Source organism: Dryobates pubescens, chromosome 13, assembly GCF_014839835.1.
Source record: "Dryobates pubescens isolate bDryPub1 chromosome 13, bDryPub1.pri, whole genome shotgun sequence".
Classification (NCBI taxonomy): domain Eukaryota; kingdom Metazoa; phylum Chordata; class Aves; order Piciformes; family Picidae; genus Dryobates; species Dryobates pubescens.
Window position 1 is genome coordinate 16,770,927 of NC_071624.1, and position 27,235 is coordinate 16,798,161.

Sequence of the window (27,235 nt, forward strand, 5' to 3'; positions counted from 1 at the left end):
AGGAGCACCCTGGTGCTGCTGTCAGAGAGGTGGCCGATGTGAAAGGATGCCTGGTGGGTCTCCATAGGGAGATGTAATTTTAGTTATGAATGCTGCAGCATTGAATAGGCAGTGATGTGAAACAGAAGCACAGTGGGGGTGTTAAAGGATGGTAATAACATGGCTGTCATGAACTTGTGTTACTGGGAACAGGCTGTGCTGCCTTCTTTCAGCTGCAAAAATGTGCATGAGCAGGGGAGCGCAGGGCAAAGGGAGGATGAGCAGTGCTGGGGTGGGGGAAGGAGCATCCTCAGGGACCAGCCACCGCCTTACTTGCCCAGGGGGCTGGGCAGTGGGCTGCTGCCCACCGTGGGGATTGTCCCTACACTGGGAGCTGCTGGGTTGGACCCTCATGTGCTGGGGTCCTGGAGCAAAGAGCAAAGCTCATGGAGGGCCTGGGAAAGCTGCAAGGGGTCCAGCAGTACAGCATGTCCCTTCTCTCCTCCACCCTGCTGATGCTTCTTTTATTCCTGCTGCCTTCAGTGTGGGACCAGCTCTGGGAATGTTTTCCTAAGGCGCTCTCTGTCCTCTGTTTTTGATCATTGCTCTTAGAATCACAGAATGCTGCGGGTTGGAAGGGACCTCTGAAGGTCATCTAGTCCAACCCTCCTGTAGTGAGCAGGGGCATCTTTAACTGGATCACGTTGCTCAGAGCCCCAGACAACCTGACCTGGAATATTTCCAGGGATGGGGCTTCTACCACCTCCCTGGGCAACCTGTTCCAGTGTCTCACCACCCTCCTGGGGAAGAACTTCTTCCTAACATCCAATCTGAATCTACCCATTTCTTTTTTTTCCATTCCCCCTAGTCCTATCACTACCTGACACCCCGAAAAGTCCCTCCCCAGCTTTCTCATAGCCCCCTTCAGACACTGGAAGAACTGTCTACAGAAGCTTCTGGAAGGATTTGGGATCTTCCAGATAGTGATTCAGGACCTCTTATGCAGGTGGTTTATGCATGGAAGAGGGAAGCCTCTCGGTTCTTCCTGAGCTGGAGGAGGGCTGGTGTCTCCAGGATTCTGTGAGCAAGGGGGATGGAATAAGGGTGAGCACTGGTGTGAGGGATAGGAAGGGACTATATAAGGGAATATAAATTGCTCACCTATGTGCTGCAGTGAGTGTTACTGCTGGAGATGAATAATATGCTAATTTAACAATTGAGCTTGTTAATCTAATAATCCTGCCTTCTGTACTTAATGTCAGCCCTATTGTGGAGCTGCAGTAATGGAATCGCAGCTCTCCCAGCTGCATGGCCCCATCAGAGCTTGCCTTGATACCAAGCAGTAGAAAGAGTTCAGACCAAAGGTCGGCTTTGGTCGGTTGACACGGAGCAGGAGCTTGGTCCTGTGCAATCAGAGATTAGAGGCTCCAAGGAGACCTAATTGAGGCCTTCCAGTATCTGAAGGGAGCCTGCAAGAAAGCTGGGGAGGGACTTCTTAGGGTGTCAGGGAGTGATAGGACTGGGGTGAATGGAGCAAAAAACTAGAGGCGGGTAGATTCAGATTGGATGTTAGGAAGAAGTTCTTCCCCAAGAGGGTGGTGAGACACTGGAACAGGTTGCCCAGGGAGGTGGTGGAAGCCTCATCCCTGGAGGTTTTGAAGGCCAGGCTGGATGTGGCTCTGAGCAACCTGATGTAGTTAAAGATGCCTCTGCTCACTACAGGAGAGTTGGACTAGATGACCTTCAGAGGTCCCTTTCAACCCTGACAATTCTATGATACCATGTCTGTGCTGGCAGAGGATTTCTGCCTTTCCAAGGGGAAGCTCTGGTTCTTCGATCCAAACTGAAGTATAAAGGAAAATGCCCAGCTGAGAAGAGAGAAGGGGACGGGAAAATCCACTTCATTTATTTGTGTTGGAGATGTTTTTAGGATTTCCAGGAGTTTACTTATTTTTTAATGTTGGAAAAGATGACAGATGTGAGGGAGGCTTGACTACCAGTGGAATTTCTCCTTGTTGTGCCCCCATGATGGTCTTCTGCTCTCCAAGTGCACCCTAAGTGGTAGCTGTGCGTTGGTCAGGAGTAAAGAGCTGTGCTGAAGTGAGCAATCAGCTTTCTTCAGGAGAGCTCAGGAGGACAGCTTGGGAAACATCATGTGGCTAGCAAGTGAGATGTTGAGCATGGAATATACCTTTTTATCTTTTCCATAGCTTTCCCATTTCTCCTGTCAAAGTTCTGGAGTTCCAGGTTTGCTGTGTGTGCAGGGGGATGTCATTTGCAGAGTGTGTTGAAGCCTGAGTGGAACAGAATGTTTTAGGTAGCCCCTTAAGCAAGTGGAGTTTGTCCTATGTGGAAAGAAACAGCTTCAAGTCACCCTTGTGCTTCAGTGTTTTGAGGCAGTGGGGTTGCTCTGAAGCTCTCCCCGAGCTGTTTGTGAGCCCAGGAAATGATGGAGAGGTGGAAGTGTGTGTGTGTGTGTGTGTGTGTGTGTGTGTGTGTGTTGGAGGGAGATGCACTGCTGTTGTTCTCAAAGGGCAGCACAGCCTTGCTCAGCAAAGGGCAGAGGTTTTGCTGCAGTGTTTCGTGCCAGGATGGGGCTGAGTCTCTGGCCAGAGTGAGGACTGGGTCCCCAGTTGCTGTGCTGAGTCCCCAGTTGCTGTGCTGGGTCCCCACTGGCTTGAAATTCCCCTACTAGTAGCAAGGGTTAAGCGTGGGCTGGAACAATAAGGTTTGGCCCACGGGCTCTGTGTTTTAATCAAACAGATATTTTACTCTTTGTTAGAACAAACATTTTCCCCATCTTGTCCTATGACTCATTTTTTCTTACACTGACCTGATATTTAGAGTATCTGATGTTTTAATTACCTTCTCAGAGACAGGGATTTATCCCAGATACCTTTTAAAGGGATGTATAAACCAAGTGCAAAGCTAGAGAACAGGATTTATACAACAGCTTCTCTTGGAAAGTGATGAATTTTCACACTAGGGTAAGCCTGGGTTGTCATCAATAAGTAGTTTTTAGCCTCTTAAATGAGTTGGGGGGGGGGGTGGCCCCTTCAAGATTGTTTTCCATAAACATGCTTACAGTCTGTGAAAGCTGAGAACAGAGCACACCAGGTGCTATAAAATGGTCTAACTTACTGCAGCATTGGATGCACAGCTCCTGTTGGAAGGCAAAGTTTCTTCTCCCAGGAAAAATTGGATGCAGTTTCCAGTGTGTTAGTGCTGAAGTGCCTTCGTGCTAAAAATCTTGGACCTAGTCCCTGAATTGCCTTGAACTACAAGAAAGGGAATCGACAGGGACCTGCATGAAGTTCCGGCCCATCCCAGGACAGCTTTGCTGTAGAAGGTCTGTGATGGCGAAATGGAATCCTGAGGAGATGAGACTCACTGGTGAACAGCGTGATGGTGTGCCTGTGGAAGCAGGGCTTGAGAAAGAATAGAATAGAATTAACCAGGTTGGAAAAGACCTTTCAGATCATCAAGTCCAACCTGTCATCCAACACCATCTAATCAACTAAACCATGGCACCAAGTGCCTCATCCAGTCTCTTCTTAATCACAGAATCACCATGGTTGGAAGAGACCTCAAAGATCGAGTCCAACCTGTCACCACAGAGCCCATGACTAAACCATGGCACCAAGTGCCACATCCAGTCTCTTCTTAATCACAGAATCACCACGGTTGGAAGAGACCTCAAAGATCGAGTCCAACCTGTCACCACAGAGCCCATGACTAAACCATGGCACCAAGTGCCACATCCAGTGCCCTCTTGAACACCTCCAGTGATGGTGACTCCACCACCTCCCTGGGCAGCACATTCCAATGGCTAACGACTCTCTCTGTGAAGAACTTTCTCTTCACATTGAACCTAAACTTCCCCTGGTGTAGCTTGAGATTCTGTGAACATGTCTACAGTGCCTTACAAGAGCAGCCTAATCTTGTTTTAACATTTCTCTGTTACATGACTGAGGGCATTGCAGAATGGCTGAATCCCAAGTGGTTTGCCTTAAAATATCACACATGCAACAGGGTTACCCCATGAAATACCTGCCCAAGGTGGGTTTGGATTGGAAGGTTTAAGAGATGCTACTCTCCCTGGCTGAAGGAAACAGGAGCTCTGCCTTTCTCAAGAGAGAGGCAGTTCTGGTTGTCCCCCAGTGGTTGCAGCACAGGTGCTGGGTCATGTATTTTGCTTGAATGAATAGGAGCAGACAGCAGAAGTTAAATAAGATAGGGTGGGATACATTTCTGGGCACAGAAATTGCAGTTCTGGCTTTGAAGGTGGAATCCGTGCTTATGCAAGCACAGCTCCGAAAAGCAGCAATCACTCATCTTCTTTCTGCCCTTAAAATGGGGACTGGAAATTTGGGCTGGGATGTGCAGTTTTCATGTACAAAGGCTGATATTGAGGCCAGGGTTTATTTATTTAGTAAACAGAATGCCTGAATGCCTCCATTGATGTTCAAAAGCATTTCCCCCCAATGTTCCCATCGTCTGCCAGTCCACTACGCTTTGTGGAGTGTGAGGACCACAACCTTTGATGGGGGGAAAAATCCCCACACCAAACCAAAACAAAAAAGACTGTTGCCTGCTTCATTTGCAGAAATTAGTCTTAATGCTTGACATTAGCAAGTTAGGGATAGCTGCTGTAACGTTTGGGGAGTAATTAGGAGCTTGAATCTGTGCTCAGATGGATGTTTAATTAAAAGCGGTGGCAGCTTTGAAGTTCACGCTTGAAGAATCTTGAGGCTGAAATGGAGGTTTGCACCCAAGTGGACCTTGACAGCAAATCTGCAGAGGGGGGGAAAAATGCTTCAGCAGCTCAGTTTTCCTCCTGTTTGTTTTACACCATGTTGGTGAACTGGTGAAGGTGAAAGCAGACCGAGCAGTTCGGCCCAGATGCCCCACAGCCAAGTGCGAAACCTGCTTCAGGGAGAGGAGCAGGGAGGATACTTGTGTGTTGGAGAGCCCTGGGAGCTGTACCCCAGGTGCTGCTGGCAGTAATCCAGCTGCCCAGGGAGGTGGTGGAGTCACCATCCCTGGAGGTGTTTAGGAAGAGACTGGATGAGATGCTTGGTGCCATGGTTTAGTTGATTAGATTGTGTTGGATGATAGGTTGGACTCGATGGTCTTAAAGGTCTTTTCCAACCTGGTTAATTCTGTTCTATTCTATCCTCCAAACCTTGCACAGCCAACATAGGATGATGAAAAGAGCCTCCTAGAGACCTCTGAAGTCCTGGGGAGTTCAGTCACTGCTTGTGAGTGGGGAGAGAGAGGTAAAGCCATGCTGATGTCCAAAGCAAAGGAGGTGCCATGCAGGAGTTTGAGCCCTGTGGCAGCATGGGGCTCGTGGTGGGATGGCATAAATTCACAGAATCCCAGGTTGGAAAGGACCTCAGGGATCATCTTGTCCAAAGTTGTCATGGCAGCTTGGGCTTTGGGAGGGTGCTGCTCCTGTTGCATCTCACTGTTAGTTAGGAGCAGCTGGGAGCAGCTCACCCACCACCAGCAAGTGGAAAAACCCTGAACAGTGCCAGGAGGCAAAGAAGGAGAGAAGACAAAATGTTACAGATTGCTAAAGGGCAGAGCAGCTCCTTTTGCACAGGCAGGCAGATGACCCAGGGCTCTTGGCATCAATTACTAAGCAGGCAGGAGACAAGGAGGGCGCAGGGAGCAAGAGGGGTTGCAAAGATTGCTGCTCCTCTCTGAATTCCTTCTCTCCTGGCACCAAAAGTGGTGGTGGTGGTATGGTCAGAAGGCTTACAAGTGAATGCTTTACCATGGAAAGGGGTCCCGTTCCTCTGAAGACTTTGCCTGGGGACAGCTGCACCCTTTGCAACACCTCCAGGGCAAACTCCCAAGGACAGGAGCACCAAATAGGAGGAATTTTGAAAAGACAAAATTCTTTGTAGGTATCTGCAGTCTCTTGACCCATGCTTATGTTTCTAAATATGTAAAGGGTGAGTCCCAAGAGGATGGAGCCAGGCTCTGCTCCGTGGTGCCCAATGACAGCACAAGGGGCAGTGAGTGGAAGTTAAGGCATAGGAAGTTGCATGTCAATATGAGGAAAAATTTTTTCACTGTGAGGATGGCAGAGCACTGGACCAGGCTGCCCAGGGGGGTTGTGCAGTCTCCCTCTCTGGAGATATTCAAAACCCATCTGGATGTGTTCCTGTGTAATCTGATATAGGTGCTCCCGCTCTGGCAGGGGGGTTGGACTCGATGATCTTTCAAAGTCCCTTCCAGCCCCTGAAATTCTGTGATGTCATTGCTGTTGGGAAAACAGAAGTGACTCAGACCTCAGTTTAGGAAAGATGTTGAGTTGCTGGAACGTGTCCAGAGAAGGGCAACAAAGCTGGGGAGGGGTTTGGAGCCTCTTCTGTGAGGAGAGTCTGATGGAGCTGGGGTTGCTTAGCCTGGAGAAGAGGAGGCTCAGGGGAGACCTTATTGCTCTCTACAACTACCTGAAGGGAGGTTATAGCCCGGTGGAGGTTGGTCTCTTCTCCCAGGCAACCAGCACCAGAACAAGAGGACAGAGTCTCAAGCTGCACCAGGGGAGGTTTAGGGTGGATGCTAGGAAGAAATTCTTCACAGAAAGAGAGATTGGCCTTTGGAATGTGCTGCCCAGAGAGGTGGTGGAGTCACCATCACTGGAAGTGTTTAAGAAGAGACTGGATGGGGTGCTTGGTGCCATGGTTTAGTTGATTAGATGGTGCTGGGTGATAGGTTGGACTTGATGATCTCGAAGGCCTTTTCCAACCTGGTTAATTCTATCCTAATCTAAATAGATGGTGTCTAGTAATGTGCCACTCCATGCCGACGGTCACATCGAGGGGATGCTTCAGCTGCAGCCCAGTGCTGCTGGGCTGCCCCTTATTTTATGATATTTTATGTTGCACATTTAAAAATAAAGCTCTGTTTTTCTGTTGGTAGAGCTTGCAGTTGCTCAGGCCATATAAATTGTGTTAATAAACGAGTGAGGAGCCCTGGTGGGTGAATTGGCTTCCTGGGGAAGCCATAAATTCGAAGAGGATGATGCCACCTTGCTCCACAGCCAGCACATGGGTTTGGTTCCCAGCGCTCTGCCTGGAAACTCAAACTGCTGGGGAGAGGTCTCTCAGTCTGGTAATTTGGGATTCTGGCTGGAGGAGGCACAGTGTGATAGACCATCTCCAGCTTGGAGGGCTGGGAAGCCTGGGCACAAACCCCAACTCATCAACAACCACAGTGGCTGGGGGGCTGAGGGAGACTGCAGTTGGGGAAAACCTCATCTTTTTCCCTCTTTCTGCCATGCTTGTCCTCTCTCAGCCTCTGCTCCTCATCATGTCCTTGGTGCATTGATTCTCAATGCTGCAGGGCAGGAGCTGCCATTCCCTGTCTGTTCTCCATGCTGTGTTTCATGTAATGGGGCCTTGGGCTGCTCCCCTAGTAAAAAGTGCCTGGGAAATAGGGATGCTCCCCTTTGCCTCCTGGCTCTTCAGCTGGGATCCCCATTTTCTGGTCTTCCTGAAGAAGCAGCATCTTTTCCTCTGACTCTACCCAGTTCAGAAACAGAGCACGTGCCCTCAGATGGAGGGAGGGTGGAATGTTTCGATGTGAGCAGCTTTGATATGGTGTTGGATGATCCTTTCTTGAGGCAGGAGGAAAAACTGGGGGCTGGCTTGCTTGATAGCAGTTGTGTTGGTTTGAAGACTCCATCAAGAGTTTGAGCTCTTCTATCGTTTCCCCCTTTGCTTCCAGGCATTTTTCTGTTAGAATTAACGTAGTCAAGCACTCTGCACCAAGCAGTTCATTGCAGTGGTTTGCTAATCTGTCAGTTGCTGCAAACGAGTCCAGAGAAGAGCAACAAAGTTGGTGAGGGGTTTGGAACATAAGCCCTACGAGGAGAGGCTGAGGGAGCTGGGGTTGCTTAGCCTGGAGAAGAGGAGACTCAGGGGTGACCTTATTACTCTCTACAACTACCTGAAGGGAGGTTGTAGACAGACGGATGATGGTCTCTTCTCCCAGGCAGCCAGCACCAGAACAAGAGGACACAGTCTCGGGCTGCGCCAGGGGAGGTTTAGGTTGGATGTTAGGAAGAAGTTCTATACAGAGAGAGTGATTGCCCATTGGAATGGGCTGCCTGGGGAGGTGGTGGAGTCGCCATCATTGGAGGTTTTCAGGGGAAGACTTGATGGGGTGCTTGGTGCCGTGGGCTAGTTGTTTGGGTGGTGTTGGATTGGTTGATGGGTTGGACGCGGTGATCTTGAAGGTCTCTTCCAACCTGGTTTATTCTATGTATGTATTCTATGTATGTATTCTAAACCAAGGAGGCCCATATGTGTCAAGGTGCTTCTGTTTCCATGCTGGCTCTTGAGCATCTCCCCTAAACACAGGCTCCCTGCTTGTGCCAGCACTGGAGGCACCGGTGATTCCACCAGCCAAGGAGCAAATCTGATTTGAAAAACAACCCTGCTAACGTGCTAGCCTGCTAACCAAGGCTTTTGCACACTAAATGAACACAAGGACAGAGTGTATAATGGTGCTGTGCAGGCTTGGAGTCCCTGGTGTGGCCCCAGGACCAAAGTGGAAGCCGTGTGGGTGCCCCAGCCAGCACACTGCCATCCCCAAAGCCCCAGCAGATCATTTCCAGCCGAGTCATGCTCTGTGCTCAGGAGAGGCCCCGAGCTGGTTGTTTTTGCATGGCTGAGCATTAAAGGATATTTCCAGCAGTTGTTTGCCAGGAAAACAGAGCATTGAAGGCTCTCTACTAATTAATTGTAATGGCAGGAGGAAGGGGAGGGAATTGCTTTTCTCATCATGGCTGCTGTGAAGATGCTCTTGAAAAAAATCACACACACGAAAAGGAAAACAAAAAAAAAAAGGGGGGGGGGGGAGTGTAGATGCTGCCAGCACGAGGAGATTGTTTAAGGATATTGTTCACTGTGAGGAAAACATTGCCACCAAGCAAAACAAACAGACTTCTCCCTTTTCTTTTGCAGGGTCGTCATGTTAAAACAGGCCAGCTTGCTGCTATTAAGGTTATGGACGTCACCGGGGTAATGTATCCTCCTCCTCCTCCTCCTGCATCCTTACATTGCTGATAAGAGGGGAAAGGGGACAGGGTGTGATAACCTGTGGGGGCTGGTGGAAGGTTTGCCTTCTTGAGAAGCAAATGTGATTTGCCTTAATGGGAAATGTGCCGCTAAGAGGTTTTGGGTTTAATGAATGTGTGAGGGGAAAATAAATCTGGGAGAGTTTTGGAGATTAAGTCATTTTATGCTGGGGGAGAAAAAAAAAAAAAGAAATAAAAGAAAAAAAAGGCAAGATCTAGTGCCAGCAGTGGCTCTTGTGAATGTGGGCATTCAATCTGAGGAAATGGTAGCAGCACGATCACAGACTCACAGAATGCTAGGGGTTGGAAGGGACCTTGAATGATCATTGAGTCCAACCCCCCTGCCAGAGCAGGATCACCTGGAGCAGGTCATACAGGAACATCCAGGTGGGTCTTGAATGTCTCCAGAGAAGGAGACTCCACAGCCTCCCTGGGCAGCCTGTTCCAGTGCTGTGTCACCTTCCCAGTGAAAAGGTTTTTCCTTATGTTCACATGGAACCTCCTTTGCTCCAGCTTGTACCTGTTGCCCTTTGTCCTATTATCACTGAGCAGAGCCTGGCTCTGTCACCTGACATGCATCCTTCACATCTTTATAAACATGGATGAGGTCACCCCTCAGCCTTGTCTTCTCCAAGCTACAGGACATCATAGAATCAACCAGGTTGGAAAAGACCTCAGAGATCATCAAGTCCAACCTGTTACCTAATACCTAACACCTCCTGACAACTAAACCATGGTTTCAAGTGCCATGTCCAGTCTTTTTTGAGCATATCCAGGGATGGTGACTCTACCACCTCCCTGGGCAGCACATTCCAGTGGCCACTTACTCTTCCTGTGAAGTACTTTCTCCTCACCTCAAGCCTAAACTTCCCTTGGTGCAGCTTGCCTGGGAGAAGAGACCAACTCCCACCTGTCTGCAACCTCCTTTCAGGTAGCTGGAGAGAGCAATAAGGTCTCCCTTGAGCCTTCTCTCCCTTCATCATCTTTGTGGCTCTGTGCTGGAATCTTTTGAGGTGATGCATTCATAACATGTTTTGGGTTTTCCAAATGAAATTGCTCCTGTCCATCCTACTGATAAAGAGGAGAAAAATGCACCACTCTGGCTGCAGAAATGTGGCTCTCTTGAGCCTTGAATCAGGCTAAGAGAAAGGCTGAGATCTAGGGCTGTTTAGTCTGGAGAAGAGAAGGCTGACAGGGAATCTTTGCAGCATGTATAAATGTCTGAGGGGTGGATGTCAAGATGAAGGTGTCAAACTCTCTTCAGTGGTGCTCACTGATAGGTCAAGGAGCCACAGGTACAAGCTGGAGCACAGGAAGTTCTATCTCCACATGAGGAGAGCCTTCTTTATGGTGAGGGTAACAGAGCACTGGAGCACTCTGCCCAGAGAGGTTACGGAGTCTCCTTCTCTGGAGACTTTCAAAACCCACCTGGATGTGTTCCTGTGGGGCCTGCCCTGCGTGATCCTGATTTGGCAGTGGGGTTGGACTGGCTGATCTCTGGAGGTCCCTTCCACCCCCTAACATTCTGTGATTTCCCAGTGGCCATGAAAGGGGAAAATGAGAGTGTAATTACCGTGATCCCTAAAAACCTAAACAGATGCATTTAGGAGGCTGACATCAAAGTGGTTTTCCTTGAATAATTTCTTTTGGTGTATGCAGCATTACACCTCCCAAAGTTCCTCCCTGCAAAAGCAGTGCCAAGTTTGGGAGTAAGAAGGTGTTTTGTTATGTTTTGTCTTTGTCTTTTTTTCCTTGTTACTGGAATAACACATTTCAAAATGTAGGACTTGATCCCAATCTACCCACCCCCTTTTTTTTGTTTTTAATTAATGTTTTTAATTAGCTTTCAAGAGTTCAGCACATACAGAACTGACTCGCTGTGAAAGCAATCAGCTGGCCTCTGGAGTGTGTTTGGAAATCCCATAGCTGGTGTGCCCTTGTGCCAAGAAGGCCAGTGGGATCCTGGGGTGCATTAAGAAGAGTGTGTCCAGCAGATTGAGGGAGGTTCTCCTCCCCCTCTGCTCTGCCCCAGTGAGACCTCACCTGGAATGTTGCATCCAGTTCTGGGCTCCTCAGTTCAGGAGGAACAGGGATCTACTCGAGAGAGTCCAACAGAGGGCTTCCAGGGGACTGGAGCACTGCCTGGTGAGGGGAGGCTGAGAGCCCTGGGGCTGTTTAGTCTGAAGAAGACTGAGAGGGGATTTAATCAATGTTTATAAATATCTGAGGGCTGAGTGTCAAGAGGCAGGGGGCAGGCTCTGATCAGTTGCACCCTGTGATAGGACAAGGAGCAATGGATATAAACTACAGCACAGGAGGTTCCACCTCAACGTGAGGAGGAACTTCTTCACTGTGGGGGTCACAGAGTACTGGAACAGGCTGCCCTGAGAGGTTGTGGAGTCTCCTTCTCTGGAGACTTTCAAGACCCATCTGGATGCATTCCTGTGTGACCTGTGCTGGATTCTATGGTCCTGCTCTGGCAGGAGGGTTGGAATCAATGATCTCCTGAGGTCCCTTCCAACCCCTAACATCCTGTGAGCCTGTGTGGTGTTGATATCTACAGGAGCTTCATCCAAGTTCTTTTTCTGCTAATGAGTCAAATGATGCATGGAAAGATGCCTGTAAACATGAGTGAGATTTGTTTCTGTTTCCTTGCCATAGATACCAGAGCCAGTTCTCTGGTTCTCGTGGGAAGCAGGCTCTAAGGGAGTGGACAGACCCACCAAATGCAACTTCATGGCAGAAATAGCAGGGAGATTCCCATGGGATGAAGTCTGAGCTTACAACCAATTTTGTCTGAGGAATCAAAATGTTGCTTTGAGGCCAAGCAGGGGCTTAAATTTGAGTCTGCACTTTGGTGATTTTCAAATATTATGGCTCCCAAGTAAAGATGGTGGAGAGAGGGATGCCCCGTCTGGTCCTGCCCAATGAGTAACATTTTTCAGCCAGCTCTTTGAGATGACCACACAGGATCACAGGATGTTAGGGGTTGCAAGGGACCTCCAAACATCATCAAGTCCAACCCCCCAGCCAGACCATAGAATCTAGCACAGGTTGCACAGGAATGCATCCAGATGGGTCTTGAAAGTCTCCAGAGATGGAGACTCTGCAGCCCCTCTGGGCAGCCTGTTTCAGTGCTTTGTGACCCTCACAGTGAAGAAGTTCCTCCTCATGTTGAGGTGGAACCTCCTGTGCTGTAGTTTGTATCCATTGCCCCTTGTCCTTTCACAGGGTGCAACTGAGCAGAGGCTGCCCCCTCCCTCTTGCCCTCCAGCCCTCAGATATTTATAAACATTTATTAAATCCCCTCTCAGTCTTCTCTTCTCCAGGCTAAAAAGCCCCAGGGCTCCCTAATTCAAACCTGTGCCTTCCAAAGCAGGGTCTCCCATCTCTGAATGTCCAAGGTAGTAAATCAGATCTTTGGTGCAGGCTGCTTTGTTTGGATATTCAGTGATTGCTCCCCTCCCCTCCCCCCCTCCCCCCAGCCCCTTTTAGCCACTTTAAACCACAGTGGTTATTTTTCTTTCAATATATAATATGCAAAGCTTTGAAGTCAGTCCTCTAAAAAAGAAAAATCCTGACTGAACTTCTGCTCTCTTCCATTTGTTCATACCCCACTGAATACCCTCTGTGGTGACCCCAATATTGCATGAGTGGAGAAACAGCTACGTGGCAGGACGATCAGCTGAGGTGCAGAAGTGAGACCTCATGTCCTCCACAGGGATGCCACTAGTCCATAATCACCAACAGAAGGCTCCTCATGAAGCAGGACTAGGCTTGGGCAGAATGGGCAATGACCACAGTGAAGACAGAGCAAACCTCTGACATGGTAGTGGACTGAGTGTGCTTTGTAACTGTTGGTGCTGAAGTCAGATCTAGAGCCATGTCCTCCAGGCACCACAGGAATGGTTCTGGGAATCATTTCCAGAGTAATTTCTGAGGGTGGCATCTGAATCATGCCCACAGCCACATTTGGCACCTGGACAGGCTCAGTGCAAAAGCTGCTGGTGAAAACCCAAATATGTCCTCTCTGTTCCTTCATCACCTCCTGACACATGCCAATTTCAGTGCTCCTGCTGCCAGATTTGATCCAAATCTTCCATCCCACCTATATTTTTCCAGGATGTCTCTGGTGAGGCCTTTCAGAAGCCTATAGAGAGGAAAACTAGTGTGGTCATCCTGACCATTGCCATCTACAGGTCTATGGAGGAAGTTTTTGGAGTGTAAAGCCTCCATGTTTTAAGTGAGCTCCCAGCCAGTGTCTCATCCTGACCACATGCCTTGCACTAAACCCCTCAAGGCTCCTGACAGTGATGCTGTGTTTAACTCATCTACACTCTTGCTAATTATCTGTTGGGGAAGACTGCAGTTTAGAAGCCCTCAAATTACAGCACTTGATGGGTTTGGCCAGCCACCATCTCTGAATTAAGGATTCAGATTCATTTTCCAGGGGCTGGCCTTGCTTGCCTACATGACCTACTTCCAACAATTGATGTAACAGAACTGAGTGATGGAGGCAAACTGTGACAGGGAAACCTGGTCTGTGGGTTTTGTCAGTTTTGGGGTTGAAGTAATGACAGCAGCTTGCTATAATAATTCCTTTTTCTTCCCTCCCTTGCTGGATTTGCTGGTGGTGATTGCTGCCAATAGTCCTGCTTGGGAGTAGAAGGTTGGGCTGGAGACCCCTGAGCCTGGTCATGCAAACCTGTCCTCAGGTGCCAGCCACAGCTCTGATGTTTTGAGGTGGTTTTTTTTCCCCCTCATTTTGAATACTTTAATCTAAAGAGGGACTTGAGATAAAACCTCAGCCCAAGTGTCCCTTTGGCTTATCACGATTTTTCCTAGAGAGCCAGGAGTGAGGCAGGAGATTACTGAAGACCTGGCTTGTGGTACCCAAGGAGCTGCTGGGCTTTTGCACTGGCTGCTCCTTCCTTGCTCCTAGCACTGTTGAGCACCCAGCTGCTTTATTTGTTGCAAAGGGCTTCAATAAAAAAATATATCTCTGGGGCCTGATAAAATGTTATATTCCCTGGTTTCCTGGGAAAATGGGAATAAGCAAAGTTGTGTTGCCTGCTTGAAGGAAAGAAGTGATAGAGGGCTTCCAGAATAGTCCCTGTTTTTCCCTTGTAACATTTGGGCTGGTTCCTCATCTTGTTTGGTGCTTGTGCCCTCCATGTTCTTACCAAAGATAAAATTGGAGGCTGTTTTATACAAGCTCCCTTTAGCTACTTCCATTTGTTCCTCCTGTCCTTATCTTCACTGTTCTTCCCTGAATTATCCCTGGAGGACTGTAGTCATTAAATTGTTTTCCATGGCAGTTTGGGCAGGAAGCTGTGTTCCTGTCTTCTGTTTTGTGACACTTGGTCAGGGAGCATCACTCTTCAAGGAGAGCTGCTCCTGCACCTTTGCTGTTCACCAGGGTGTCTTGTCCTCTGCCCCTTTGTAAAACTGAGGTCAGGATGAAGCAGGTGAGGGACATGAGTAATAAAGAAGGATAAAGAAGTCATAGCCCTTCTGCTCCTTTTATAATACAGCTCATTGGCATCAAGGTGCTAACTGCTGCTCCACAGCCTGTGGAATTACAGCAGGCTGGAATTCGGTCAGCTTAAAATAAAACCAGGGCACACTTGATGGTCGTGAAAGCAGAGAGCTAGGACACCAAAGCAGGCATTGGAACAGTTCCTCTGCATTGCCTGCTTCAGCTATGCCTGCTTTGCAGATGGGACAGAGAGGGGCTGTGACAAAAGAATGGGTTGTGTCGGAAGGGATCTCAAAGATCCCCTAGCTCCACTCTCCCTCCGTGCACAGGACACTTTCCACTGGACCAGGTTGCTCTATGTCCCATCCAGCCTGGCTTTGAACATTCCCAGGCATGGGGTAACCACAATTTCTCTGGGAAACCTGATGCATAATCATGGTGACATGCACAACCCACCCATGGGAGTGGTGTTTGCCACCAGGCAAGAGAGCTTGTGGACTGGCACTGGTCCTGTGCCACCACACCGCTAGTAACAGTGATCATAGAATCACAGAATGGTTTGGGTTGGAAGGGACCTTAAAGACCATGTACTTCCAATCCCCTGCAACAGGCAGGCACACCATCTCCAGATGTCAGGGTGGTCAGGAGTGGTGTGTTGGACAGCTGGGATGCACAGTGCAGGGACACTTCTGCCATGCAGTGGTTTCTAGAAGACCATCTTCTGGGGCCTTTGATACACTGCAGGGTAACACAAGTAGTGCTGAACTTCAGAGCAACACAAGACTGATGGACATCATTATATGAGTTATAAAGGAAATACAAAAGATGGAGGAGTGTCTGAAGTGCTGAAAACATGTGATTTGGCTGTGATGCCAAAGTCTGGTACTGGTGCACCTCTGGGTAGAGAGCATGTCTGCATATGAGGGATCAGTTCCTGACCAGCCCTTGCGTTGCTTGGCCATTCCCTCCTGATGGGTATTGACACCTGTAGATAATCAGCTGTGTGGGAGCCTTCTTGGGCCTTGCTGCTCCCACCTGTGCTGCAGGGTTTGAAGCAGCACATGGGGATGGTGGATTCTTAAACCAATGTGAGAGGACTGTTGCCCACCTTAAACTCTGCCAGCACTCTTGGGATCCTGTTCAGGAGGAGATGCCATGGTCTGAACTATTTGGGAGCAACCCAATCTCCACGCTGCCTGAAGATCTGTCCAGGTCAGGGTTCAGAAATGCAACAGGGAATGTGGCACAGCATGTGCCTTCTCCTTAGCTTTTTGCTCAAGAAGCAACCCAGTAGTCTCCACTCCAGACTTCAGACTCCCAGGGCTCTGCTGCAAAAAAGTAGCAGTGAAAAACAATATAGGGGAACGCAGGAGAGGTTGGTCGGGAGTGGGGTGCTTAGAGGTTCACCCACGTTCAAAGTGAACTGGGAGCCTGTGAAGTGCAGCCTCTGAGTGCCTCTGGTTTTGTTTGGTTTGGTTTTGTTTTTTTTTGCTTCATCCCAGGATGAAGAGGAAGAGATCAAACAAGAAATTAACATGCTGAAGAAGTATTCCCACCACCGAAACATTGCTACATATTATGGTGCTTTCATTAAAAAGAACCCACCAGGAATGGATGATCAGCTCTGGGTAAGTTGCTTTCTTTCCTGTAAAAAGAACTGGATTTTAACACCAATTATTTACTCCCTGTTGGCCTCTTACCATGACCTGCACTACACAGAAAGCCTTGTTCTGCATCCTTCTTGTATATTATTATTTCCCAAAGTCATGGCTTTGAAAAGACTCTTCCTGTGCTGCAAAATGCTCCTCCAGTGTTCCATAAAATCTTTGCAGGCTGGTGATAAAAACACGTTTTTATTCTGAATTGTCATTAACACCATCTTTGTGACAGTATTCAGTTGCAAATGATTTTGTCCTATGAAAATAAATGCATCAAAAAAACCCAACAACCCACCAACAAAGCAGTTGGAGGGAGCTGGGAGTGTTGCTGGGGAGCTGGAGGGGATACTGGGTGCACATGATTCCTTCCAGCTCTCAGCGTTGCTCCTCATGCTTAATATTTCATGGAGCCAGTGCAGGCAAATGGAGAGGAGGGGGATGGCAAAGGGAGAGCAGGGAGGTCTGTGGCTGTTCAGCCATTTCAGTGAAGATGCCTCACGTTGCTGAAGGGCTGCAAGCTGCTTTGCCTCTCCATAAATCCTTGCCTGCCTTCTCCTGCTGCTTCCCTTGTCAGTGGCTTCTTGGTTATTAATTCAGCATTCCCAGACCGTGGAGGATTAGGGCAGCGCTGAAGGGAAGGCTGCCTTGGAGCTACCTTAACTATAACAACCTAGATGTTGGCCTGCAGTTTAAATAGCTTATTTCCTCATAGTCTAGTAAATACAGTCAGTTCTGAGTTATCCACAGGTAGCTTCCAAAGCTTTTCTTTACCTGGATAAGATTGCCAGAGCCTTATTCTTCAAGAGTAACAAGTACCTGTGGAGGCCATGGAGATGCTGAAGAGCAGCAGAATGTTCTTTCCTTTGGTTTCCCTATTAATTGGGCTTTGTTTTGGTAAAAGCTCCAGTGGCTTCAGCTGTTTGCCCCTTCATCCACATGCCAGAGCATGGTTGTGGGAACTAAGGGGGTTTGGAGGACGTTCCTCCATGTCACATGGGAACCGATGGGCGTCTGTGCTGCTTTGTCATGCAAGGCTTTGTGGTGCATTGAATTATTGGAAAGAGTTGGAGGCTTGGACTCCAGGAGCTTTTCTTCCTTGGGTGTAGGGGTTATTTTTGGTGGGAACTCTTAAAGAACACATTCTATGCAGCTGGCCTGGGCTTCAGTGAGGAGAAAGCTGTCAAGCTGAGAAATGCCTTTGAAATTCCATTTGGCTTCAGCTGGTCTATAATCTGGGTTTTAAAAAAGTAAAATAGAAAGCCAACCCACAACATTTCCCCTTGTGCTGTTGGAGTGCCTGTGGGGGGGAAAAAAAGACCACCAGCTGTGTGCCGAAGCCCTCAACAGCCAGAGGAGCTCTCCCCAGATCTGGGCTCTGCTTTGTAGAACTTGGGTCTGGAGTTAGCACGGTGTGACCAGGGAAGAGGTTTGGGGTTTTTTTTTTTCCTTTCCTCCATCCTGCTCACAGTGAGAGGTTTGAGGCTGGATGTTAGGAAGAAGTTCTTCACAGAAAGAATGATTGGAATGGGCTGCCCAGGGAGGTGGTGGAGTCACCATCACTGGAAGCGTTTAAAAAGAGACTGGATGTGGCACTTGGTGCCATGGTTTAGTTGATTAGATGGTGTTGGGTGATAGATTGGACTCAATGATCTCAAAGGTCTTTTCCAACCTGGTTAATTCTGTGTTCTATATCTCCAAAGAGCTCTTGGCATAGATTACTGTTTTAAAATAATGATAATAAAACAATTTGCCCATCCAGAGCAGCCCAAATTTCCAAAGAGAAAAGCTCTATAGGAAGCTCCTTGGATTATCATCAGTCCCTATCCTCATGAAACAATGCTGTTTGTGCTGTGCTAGCTTCAGGTACCCTAAGACAGGAGGAGAAACTGACCTCTCCCCAAAAGATCACCTAGCCATGCAAGGGGAGATCTCCATCACCCAGCTACACTGCTTGGCTAGGGAATGTGAATTCCCTTCCAGACCACTACCTTCTCCTCTTGATTTTGGAGCGTTTCTTGTGGGCTAGTGAAGAAAAAACTGTTGCAGAAGCTCCTCTTCTTATACAGAAGAGTGCTGGAGAGTGAGGTTTGTTTAAGTCTTAGCCCAGTTCTGAAGCTGGTGGAGTTACTCATGGGAAAGCACCCAAAGCACGGAGGAGAGGTGTGCTGGTGTCACTGGTGTTAAATAGCTGTGGTTTCAGGATCTGATTGAATTAAGACTTGCAGGAACTCTATCAGTCTTGCCGCCCAGATAAAGGCTTGTTTATTTTTCATTGGCCCTTTGTGGAAATAAAACAGTTTCTGATAATGCCCAAGTAATTCTTTTTATCGACATTCAGGAGGCTGATACGGAAATAAAAACCAGGGAGCTCTTTCAGGGGAGATTAAGATCTCAGGGAAAGGCGGCAGGCTTCTGACATGAAGCATTGTCATCGCTTCTGCCGTGGCGATGAGCAGGGCTGCCGCTGCTGCTGCTCCCTTCCAGGGCAGCCACTCGCCCTGAAAGATGAGCAGCTGAGTTCTCCTGAAGCTCAAGAGCTGCAGAGGATATGCAGGGAGCAGAGCCAGCAGGTCCAGGGAGGTGATTCTCCCCCTCTACTCCGCTCTGGTGAGACCCCACCTGGAGTACTGTGTCCAGTTGTGGAGCCTCTATTACAGGAAGCATCCGGAGGTGCTGGAGTGTGGCCAGAGAAGGACCATGAGAGGGGCTGGAGCTCCTCTGCTATGAGGACAGACTGTGGGAGTTGGGGCTATTCAGTCTGGAGAAGAGAAGGCTCTTAGGAGACCTAATTGTGGTCTTCCAGTATCTGAAGAGGGCCTACAAGAAAGCTGGGGAGGGACTTGTTAGGGTGTCAGGTAATGATAGAACCAGGGGGAATGGGAAAAAAAAATAGAAATGGTTAGATTCAGATTGGAGGTTAGGAAGAAGTTCTTCCCCATGAAGGTGGTGACACTCTGGAATAGGTTGCCCAGGGAGGTGGTGGAAGCCTCATCCCTGGAGGTTTTTAAGGCCAGGCTGGATGTGGCTCTGGGCAACCTGCTGTAGTGTGAGGTGTCCTTGCCCATGGCAGGGGGGTTGGAACCAGTAAATGGTCCTTGAGGTCCCTTCCAACCCTAACAATTGTGTGATTCTCTGTTTTGGCAGATGAAAGCAGAAGTGTGCATCACAAATCTCTGATCTGTTAGGAAGAGAAAGGCAGTTAAAGTCCTAGGGACGACCTTCATGGAATGTTTAGAAATAAGCAGGAGGCTTATCCCTGCGTTGGATCAAATGTTGCTTTCTAGTGGACCTTTGGGAGGCATTGTGCCCATCTCTGAGATAATGAAGTCCTGCCTGGGGGTGCAAGTGGGCAAAGAGTGAATGGGCTGTAGAAACTGGGGAGGTGGCCCAGGAGATAGTGGAGACTCAGTTAATCAGCGAACTGTTGCTTTTCAGAGTTAAACTCATGAAATTCCCCTTGCTCATCTCAGATCTAAGGTACCGGTTACCAGGCTGCACAGAACTCAGTGTGGTTGTTTCAAGATATTCTTTGTTGGGTGTGGGTTGGCAACAGGAAACAGAGTATTCATTAGGAAGTGTGAACTTGATGATAGGTGGTCCCATCTGAAAGGACCCCTCCCCAGCACATCACCCTCCCTGATGGCTGTTGCTGGAAGCTGCAGGCTTCATTCCCATACGTTAACCACTGTATAGATCCCCAGGACAGCAGAGATGCCACTCAGCTGCATGTTTGTCATCTGCCCTTGCCACCCACTGAAGCCATGAATGGAGACGCCCTGCCACACATGGGCAGTGGGCAGTGCTGGGTTTGCAGAACAGGGGAACCTGAGGCAGAGCCCACCCAAGGGCAGAGCCTGCTTGGCAGTGTGGTCCCTGGGGGCCAGCAGCACTGACTGCCAGTGGATGATGGATGGCTGCCATGGCAACCTTGCCTGCGCCTGGAGCTGCATCTGTCATCAAACGGGGAAAAATTGCTAACAGGCAGGTTGCCAAATACCTGGTGGTGGTGAGCACAGTGGGGTGGCCCCCAGTCTGTCCTCTGCAGCAGGCAATCTGGGGCAGCTGGGAGAAAGAAGGGATTGGGGTGATTTAAGGCCAGAGGCTACCTCAGGATGGCAGTGCCGCAGCCGTGCATTGCTCAGGGCTGTTGCTGTGTAGCTGCAATGTGCTTTTGCACCGTGTCGAGCCATAGGGGCCCATAGAATAGCTGCAGGGTGGTACAGACAGTCATGCTTGGCATCTGGAGAAGAAAAATCGGGCCAGTGACCTCCATCAAAGCACTGGGTTGTACAGCTCAGAGCAGGTTTGCTCTTAATCTGCCTGCAGGCACTGAAGAATATTTTTGGGCAGTTGCTGATGCCTCGCATCACAGGAATTAAATCATTAAACACTTGAGAGGGGACAGTTTTCATCTGAGCTGTAATTCTCTCCAGTACTGCAGTCCTGAGGAGGTGGGGGGGGGAGCAAGGCTGCTCCTCCAGCCCCCAACTGAGAGTCTGGGGTTAGCAGAGAGGCTTTCTGCTGCTGGCTGGCTGAGTAAGCCAACGCTGTTTCCTTCTCACTCCTCTTCAAAACGATGTCAGTTCTGTAAACACTGCAAGGCTGTGAGCCTGGCTCCTTTCGCTGCCATCCCTAAGCCCAAAGCTTTCAGCCTGCTCAGGACCCATGGTGGTAGCTGCCCACCGGTTCCCTAAGGGGCACAAATTGCTTGGCTGGCTTGGACATGCAGGGAGGTACAGGCAGGGCACAGCCAGGCAAATCATTTAGCTATGGACATGTGCAAGAGCAGTTGGGTGCCCCCATCAGTGTGAGAAAAGCAGAGCAGTGTTGGCCCCGCTGCCCCCACCCAGGTGTCCTGACATAGAACTGACACAGGCGGTTAGACTTTGTGCTCATCTTCTTACAGAACATTTTAGTTGCTGCTAAATGCCAGTTCAATCAATATTTCTGTTTCTGAAAGGGTCACCAGCTTTTCTGCTCATCCTCCAAGTGAAGGTCTCTCATTATTTTTATGCTCCATCACTGTCTTCAGGTATTGTGATGTATGCAATGAGGGAAGCTTTTGTGAAGGAGCCACACTGTGGGGTGTGACAAGAGGCTTGGGTGGAAGGAACTGCATTGCACTTGGATTGTGTTTTCATACACAGTAGGACGAAGGATTTGCAGCAGCATTTAGCCTGGGGGTTTTATATGCTTGTTTTCTGTAAAAGAGAAGTAAACTTGCTCATAGGCTGAGGAATAGGAGCACAGAAGGATTTGGCTTGCAGTTGGATGGTTTTGAGGGGTTGCTGTGGGCAAGCTGGAGCCGTTTACTGTCAGCTAGATTGAGATTTACGTACTGGGGATGCTCAGGTTTGAGCCCTTCCCAGGTAATGTACAGCAGCAGTGGGAACAGAGGTCTGGCCATTCCCAAGCTGGGGAAGGTGATGGTTGACTGGAAAGCCGCAAAGGCTCTTGAATCACAAGATTCATGCGACAGCAGGACACAGCAGTTTACAGCTGCTGCTTCTGAATTTGCCTTGCTTATGAAGTTTGCTGTCACTCTGATATGAAGAGCTCAGTAAATGCTCAATGAACTGTATTTAAAAACACTTCCTCAATAAATGGCCTTGCAAATTAAATTTCAGGAGATGATCTTACCTTTAGCCTATCTTGATGATCATTTTAATTATGTTTAATAAAAGCTCAATCTGCGTGTCGAGTTTATTGTCTTTCCCCATCATGACTTCATCCTTTAACAAGATTGGTAATGATGCAAGTGCATGCAGGAAAACCATCACCTGGAGACATGGCCCTTCTAAGAAAGCATGGTAGTGCAAGTGCTGTTTGCAGCCTTTCCTGAATGTGCTAAGCTTTGTCCTAAAATCAGCTAGAACTTTTGTTCCCTTTTCTCCTGGAAGGCTGGATTTCCCTTAGCAATGGCTTGAAAAGGCCAAAGTTGGCCCTGCTGAAGTCCAGGGTTCTGATCCTGCTTGGTATTCTGTTCCTATCACACCAGATTCTGACCTCCACCACCTCATGGTTGCTGCAGCCAAGGCTGCCCCCAACCTTCACCACTTCCACCAGATCGTCCATATTAGTGACTGTGAGATCCTGAGCGCTCCTCTCCTAGTTGGCTCATCCACCATTTGCATCAAGAAGTTATCATCAATGCACTGGAGGAACCTCATGGACTCTGCATGGCTGGCTGAGGAAGCCTTCCAGCAAATAGCTGGATAGTTAAAATCCCCCATGAGAACCAGGGCCTGTACTAGTGAGGCTGCTGTCAGCTCTCTGGAGAAATCTTCATCAATGTCCTTGTCCTGATCAGGTGGCCTGTAGTAGACACCCACAGCAGTATCACCCACACTAGCCTGCCCCTTAATTCATACCTACAAACTCTGAACTCACTCGCTCATCCTTGCCTGGACAGAACTCAGTCTGTTCTAGTTGCTCTCTCATGTAAAGAGCAAGACCTTGTTTTCTTGACCTGTTTTTTCCCAAAAAGGACTGGATCCTTCTCTTGCATCCCATGTCATCACCTGCAACTGGAAGGAGGGAAGAGAAAATAATTTGTGCCCCAGACTCTTTCACCAATCATCCCAAGGTCTTGATGTCTCTCTTCATTCCCCTCAGACTATAGGATGCAGCTTCTTCCCTGCCTGTCTGGAAGATCAGTAGTGGGGAATAGTCTGACAGCCACATCAAGCTAGGGAGTTTCCCAGTGATATCCCTGATTTGGGCTCCAGGAAGATTACAGACTTCCCTCTGATGAGGATCCACCAGCATGCTGGGCCCTCTATCACCTTAGAAGCATGTCTCCAACTACAGCTCTTCTCTTCTTCCTTGTGGAAGAGGTTGTTCTATGGCTGGAAGGCTTATCTGACCTCAGTAAGACCTCTGGTATGGGTTGCCTATCATCCACACCCCTGTTTGATTGGCTGCCTTCCAGCACGGCCTCAGACCGAGTTCTCAGAGGCACCTGGGGAGGTGAGGTGTGCAAGGAGGGTTATCACCCTTGCCACAGCTGTGAACTTGCCTCCTCTCCCCCCTTTCATTTGGGCTTCTGTCTTCCACGTGATGGGGCAGGATATGGAGGTCCCTGGGTGCTCTCTGGTGGGTGTTCCCATTTCTGTTGCAAGGAGGGCAGAGCCTGACTCCACCAGTCTGTGTCCCTCTCTCACTCCCTTAGAGCCCTCAGCCTTTTGACTTCTTTCAGCTCAGGCTGAGCAGATCATTTACCTGCTGATAGTGACCACAGGTTTTGTCTCTGCAGTCTGTCATTGCCAGCAAAAGACTTAGGCACTCTAAAGCCAGGGGAGGTATGGGCTGGGTGTTAGGAAGAAATTCTTCACAGAAAGAGTGATTGGCCATTGGAATGTGCTGCCCAGGGAGGTGGTGGAGTCGCTATCACTGGAGGTGTTCAGGAAGAGACTGGGGCGCTTGGTGCCATGGTTTAGTTGATTAGATAGTGTTGGATGATAGGTTGGATTCCATGATCTCAAAAGTTTTTTCCAACCTGGTTAATTCTAGTCTAGTCTAGTCTAGTCTAGTCTACTCTGTTCTCCCTGCAGCCAGGGGCCTGGGCACCTGCCTGTTTATGTGGGCAGAAGATGACTTGAAGATGACAGAAGATGACCTGTACCTGCACCAGTGTGCACTGACTGTTCTTGAGCTCCATCATCCAGCAGGGCAGGTGTTACTGTAGATGAGATCTTAACAGGCCTGTTGCCATGACTCATTAGTCATCATCTGTTTCTTCTCTTTGGAGACTGAATTGTATAGGTTGTGGTTGGGACTTCTGTAGCATCCTTCCATCTGAGGAGCACAGGGAACTAAAAGCTTAAGGAGCTCATGGTGATGCTGAGCACTTCTGCGGGAGCCAGCTTTCCTCCTGTTCCATCCAGACCTTCTGGAAGGGTGTTTTTTTCCATCAGATGTCCATCAGCTCCCCACTGCAGACAGAGATGCTCAGGCATCTTTCTGGCACTTGTTTTCTTGGAGAGCTCGTGGCGGAGCTGTCGGGAAGTGCCTTGCTGTTAGCAGCACGTGCACACTGCAGAGCCCCCTTGGCCCCTTGCCCATCTGGACCCGGAGCCTGCCGGTGCTGCCAGAGATCTGCTGGTGCTGAATAATTTTTCTTCAGATGTTACTGGACTGGGCAGCTCTTAAAAAGCCCAGTTGGAAACCCTCCTCCTGGGAGTTTCTCTTTCCCTCTCACTTTTCCCTTTGTCTTTAATCTCCAGGAGATTTCACAATTACAGATTTGGGCTACATCAGCAGGTGGCTGCATTACTCACCTCCTGGTGCAGAATTAATCTTTGCCCTGTGGAAATCAGGGACAGGGCAGAGGGCCAAGTGACCTGCCAGGTCCATAACGATAATCTGGCAAATTAATGGATACACTGTGTACTTTACATGGGGTTTCTTCCATCTCTTAAGCATTGTGATTGCTGTGCACAGCATAGCAGGCTCTTCTTCCTGCTCCACATCCTGGTAAGAGTCTGTGGATAAATTCCCTGGAAGGGAACTGGAGGGGGGCAGCTTTTGAGCTGGAATGTGTCTGTGGTTGGCTTAGCTGTCCAGGTTTTTCATTTCCAAGCTTGCTGCCATGGTGCCCCAAATGTTCATTTAATCAAATGCTGATGTTCCCCATGGGGCAGTGTGAGAAGAAAGGGAGGAGAAGCAACTCTGAAACCAGGTGGTCCCTTATTCTCCATTTGGTGAGCAATGACAAACTCCTGACTTAGGCTGTGTCCCAGGGACCCAGCTAGATTGCTGCTCTCTCACTGGGATGGAAGAGCTGCAGGAACTTGCTGTTGCACAGGGCAGGCCTTGGCCACTCACCTATTTCTTGAAGCCAATTTCCAGACGTAACTGAGATATACAAAGAATTTTTCATGTCAGTTTAGGAAGGGAAGAAAAACTCAATATCAAAACTGAAAATAGGAGCGTGGTCAAAGCCAGCTGAGGTATAGTCTGCTCAAGTATTTCATTTAACCTGAAGGTTTATAGCAGGACTATGTCTGGATTTTGTGGTTGTTTATTTATGGTATCTGAGCAATGTGATTGGGAGTAATCCTTTTGCAGTTTCCTTCTCTTCTCTTCTTGACCTATGAATTTAATAAAGTGATGCCATTTGCTTGCAGGACATTAAATGCCATGTAAGCTTCATGTGATCAGAATCTTTAAACATGTGCATTGAAAGAGCTGGCAAGGCACAGCTTGTAAGGGAATATCTTTTAGTAGCAAGCTGGTCTAATTGGAAAACTTGGGTTTGCATATGAAAGAAACTCATGCACAGGTCTTGGAGGAGCCTAGTTGTGTTATGTGGGCTGTGCTTGCTTTCTGGAGCATGCTGCTGGCTCCTGCACTCCCTGGGGATCCGTGATGTCCCTGGGAGGCGCACACACATCCCATGCTATTTCTGTAAGGTTTGTTTCACAGTTGCTCAATGACAAGATTGAGTTTGGACATGGGTTAGATCATTGTAGTTCTACATTTGTTATTGTGAAGCTTTGGAAGTGGTACAAGCTATGGTGCCCAGCCTCATGTGAACCAATCTGAGCAGTAGGTCGTCAGCTCTCTCCCTGTGAGCCTGAAGCTGCATGGCAAGCTTCTGCTCCAGGAGGGCTTGCTGGTCAAAAAGGTGGTCAAACCCAAAGACCTTCTGGTAGAAAAAGATAGAAATTGGGAAGTATACTTGGTTTCCAAGGTTGTAGGAAGCTTTCAAGCATCTGTCTTGCTGTCTTCACATTTTCAGAGTTGAAAATCTTATATACAAGAGGTGAAGTTTTTCTTGTAGCGCTGCTGGCATTGATGATAAGTTGGAAGTAGGGTATGTAGCAGTGGGGTCTGAGATTTCAACATTTCCCATGTCTTCTGCTGATTTTCAGCACTGGACCAATTTCCTATTTCTTGTTCCCAGCCTTCTGGGGAGCAACAAGAACTTTCAATCTTTCCAAGGCTTCCACCCTTCTATTGTTTCATTTTTATAACATAACCCACATGGATCTTAAAGCCGATAGGTCTAACGTTATGTCTTGATGGCTCTGCGTAGCACTGTGGTGTTCCTGCCAGCACCAGGGTCCTGCCCTGGGGGTCAGGAGCCCTCAGGATGGTGTCACTGTAGTAACTGCTTTTTGGTTTTGTTTGGCAGCTGGTGATGGAGTTCTGCGGCGCAGGCTCCGTCACCGACCTCATCAAGAACACGAAGGGCAACACCTTGAAGGAAGAGTGGATCGCCTACATCTGCAGAGAGATTTTACGGGTACGTGTCCAGAGGGAGCTTGGCTTTAGGGGGTGTTGGAGTGCCACACTCTGTGCCTGGGGACACAGAAAGCCTTTGGCTCTGCAGCCTTCGTGGCTGCTGTGCTGCCATGGGCTGGAGCCTCTCTGGTGCCAGTGGGCATGAATGATTCATGTGCTTGTATGATGCATAATAAATAAGGCTTCTTTAATGCCCTCTTAGCTCTGTTACTTCCCTGACTTTTAATCCTCGTTTTCCTTCAGCAAAGATACCACTTCCTTCAGTATGAATAGAGCAAAGATTTATTTATCTTATAGCTGTGTTTTCAATTAACAGAAAGGTGAGGAGTAATGATGTCTGTGGACAGAATCTTTATGATTGGAAAGCACCCTCTGTTTTATTAAATCCACATGGCTCTGGCTTTAATGAGGATGCTGCAACTTTTATACCCACAAGATAAATGTTTGACTGCAGTGTCTTAAAATGGGCAGCGCCAGAGTTTCATGTACTGGGTGGTAGCAGCTTCAGCAAAGGCTTGCTGGCACCTTGCACAAGTGAGGTCAGATGGTGTGATCATAATGGTTGCTCAACATTAAAAAAGGCTTCATGATCTGAGGTTTTGTTCAAGAGAGAACAGAAATATTGGGTATGAGAAGGAAACCTGTAGAAGAGTCATTCAAGTGATAGGGCAAGAGGAAACAGCCTCATGTTGAGCCAGGGGAGCCTTAGGTTTGGTATTAGGAAAAATGTCTTTCCTGAAGAGGTTGTCAAGCCCTGGAACAGGCTGGCCAGTG

At 48.6% G+C, this 27,235-nt stretch overlaps 1 protein-coding gene across 3 annotated transcripts in view; it reads left to right on the plus strand.

Annotated features, from left to right (window-relative positions):
* The window catches only part of TNIK (TRAF2 and NCK interacting kinase), a 198,747-nt gene that overhangs the window by 91,874 nt on the left and 79,638 nt on the right, over positions 1-27,235 (plus strand). For all 3 annotated transcript variants that reach the window (XM_054166449.1, XM_054166452.1, XM_054166451.1), the window contains exons 3-5: positions 8,964-9,020; positions 16,058-16,183; positions 26,352-26,462. In XM_054166449.1, coding sequence (XP_054022424.1) covers positions 8,964-9,020; positions 16,058-16,183; positions 26,352-26,462 — 294 coding nt within the window. The remainder of the gene's footprint in view (positions 1-8,963; positions 9,021-16,057; positions 16,184-26,351; positions 26,463-27,235) is intronic.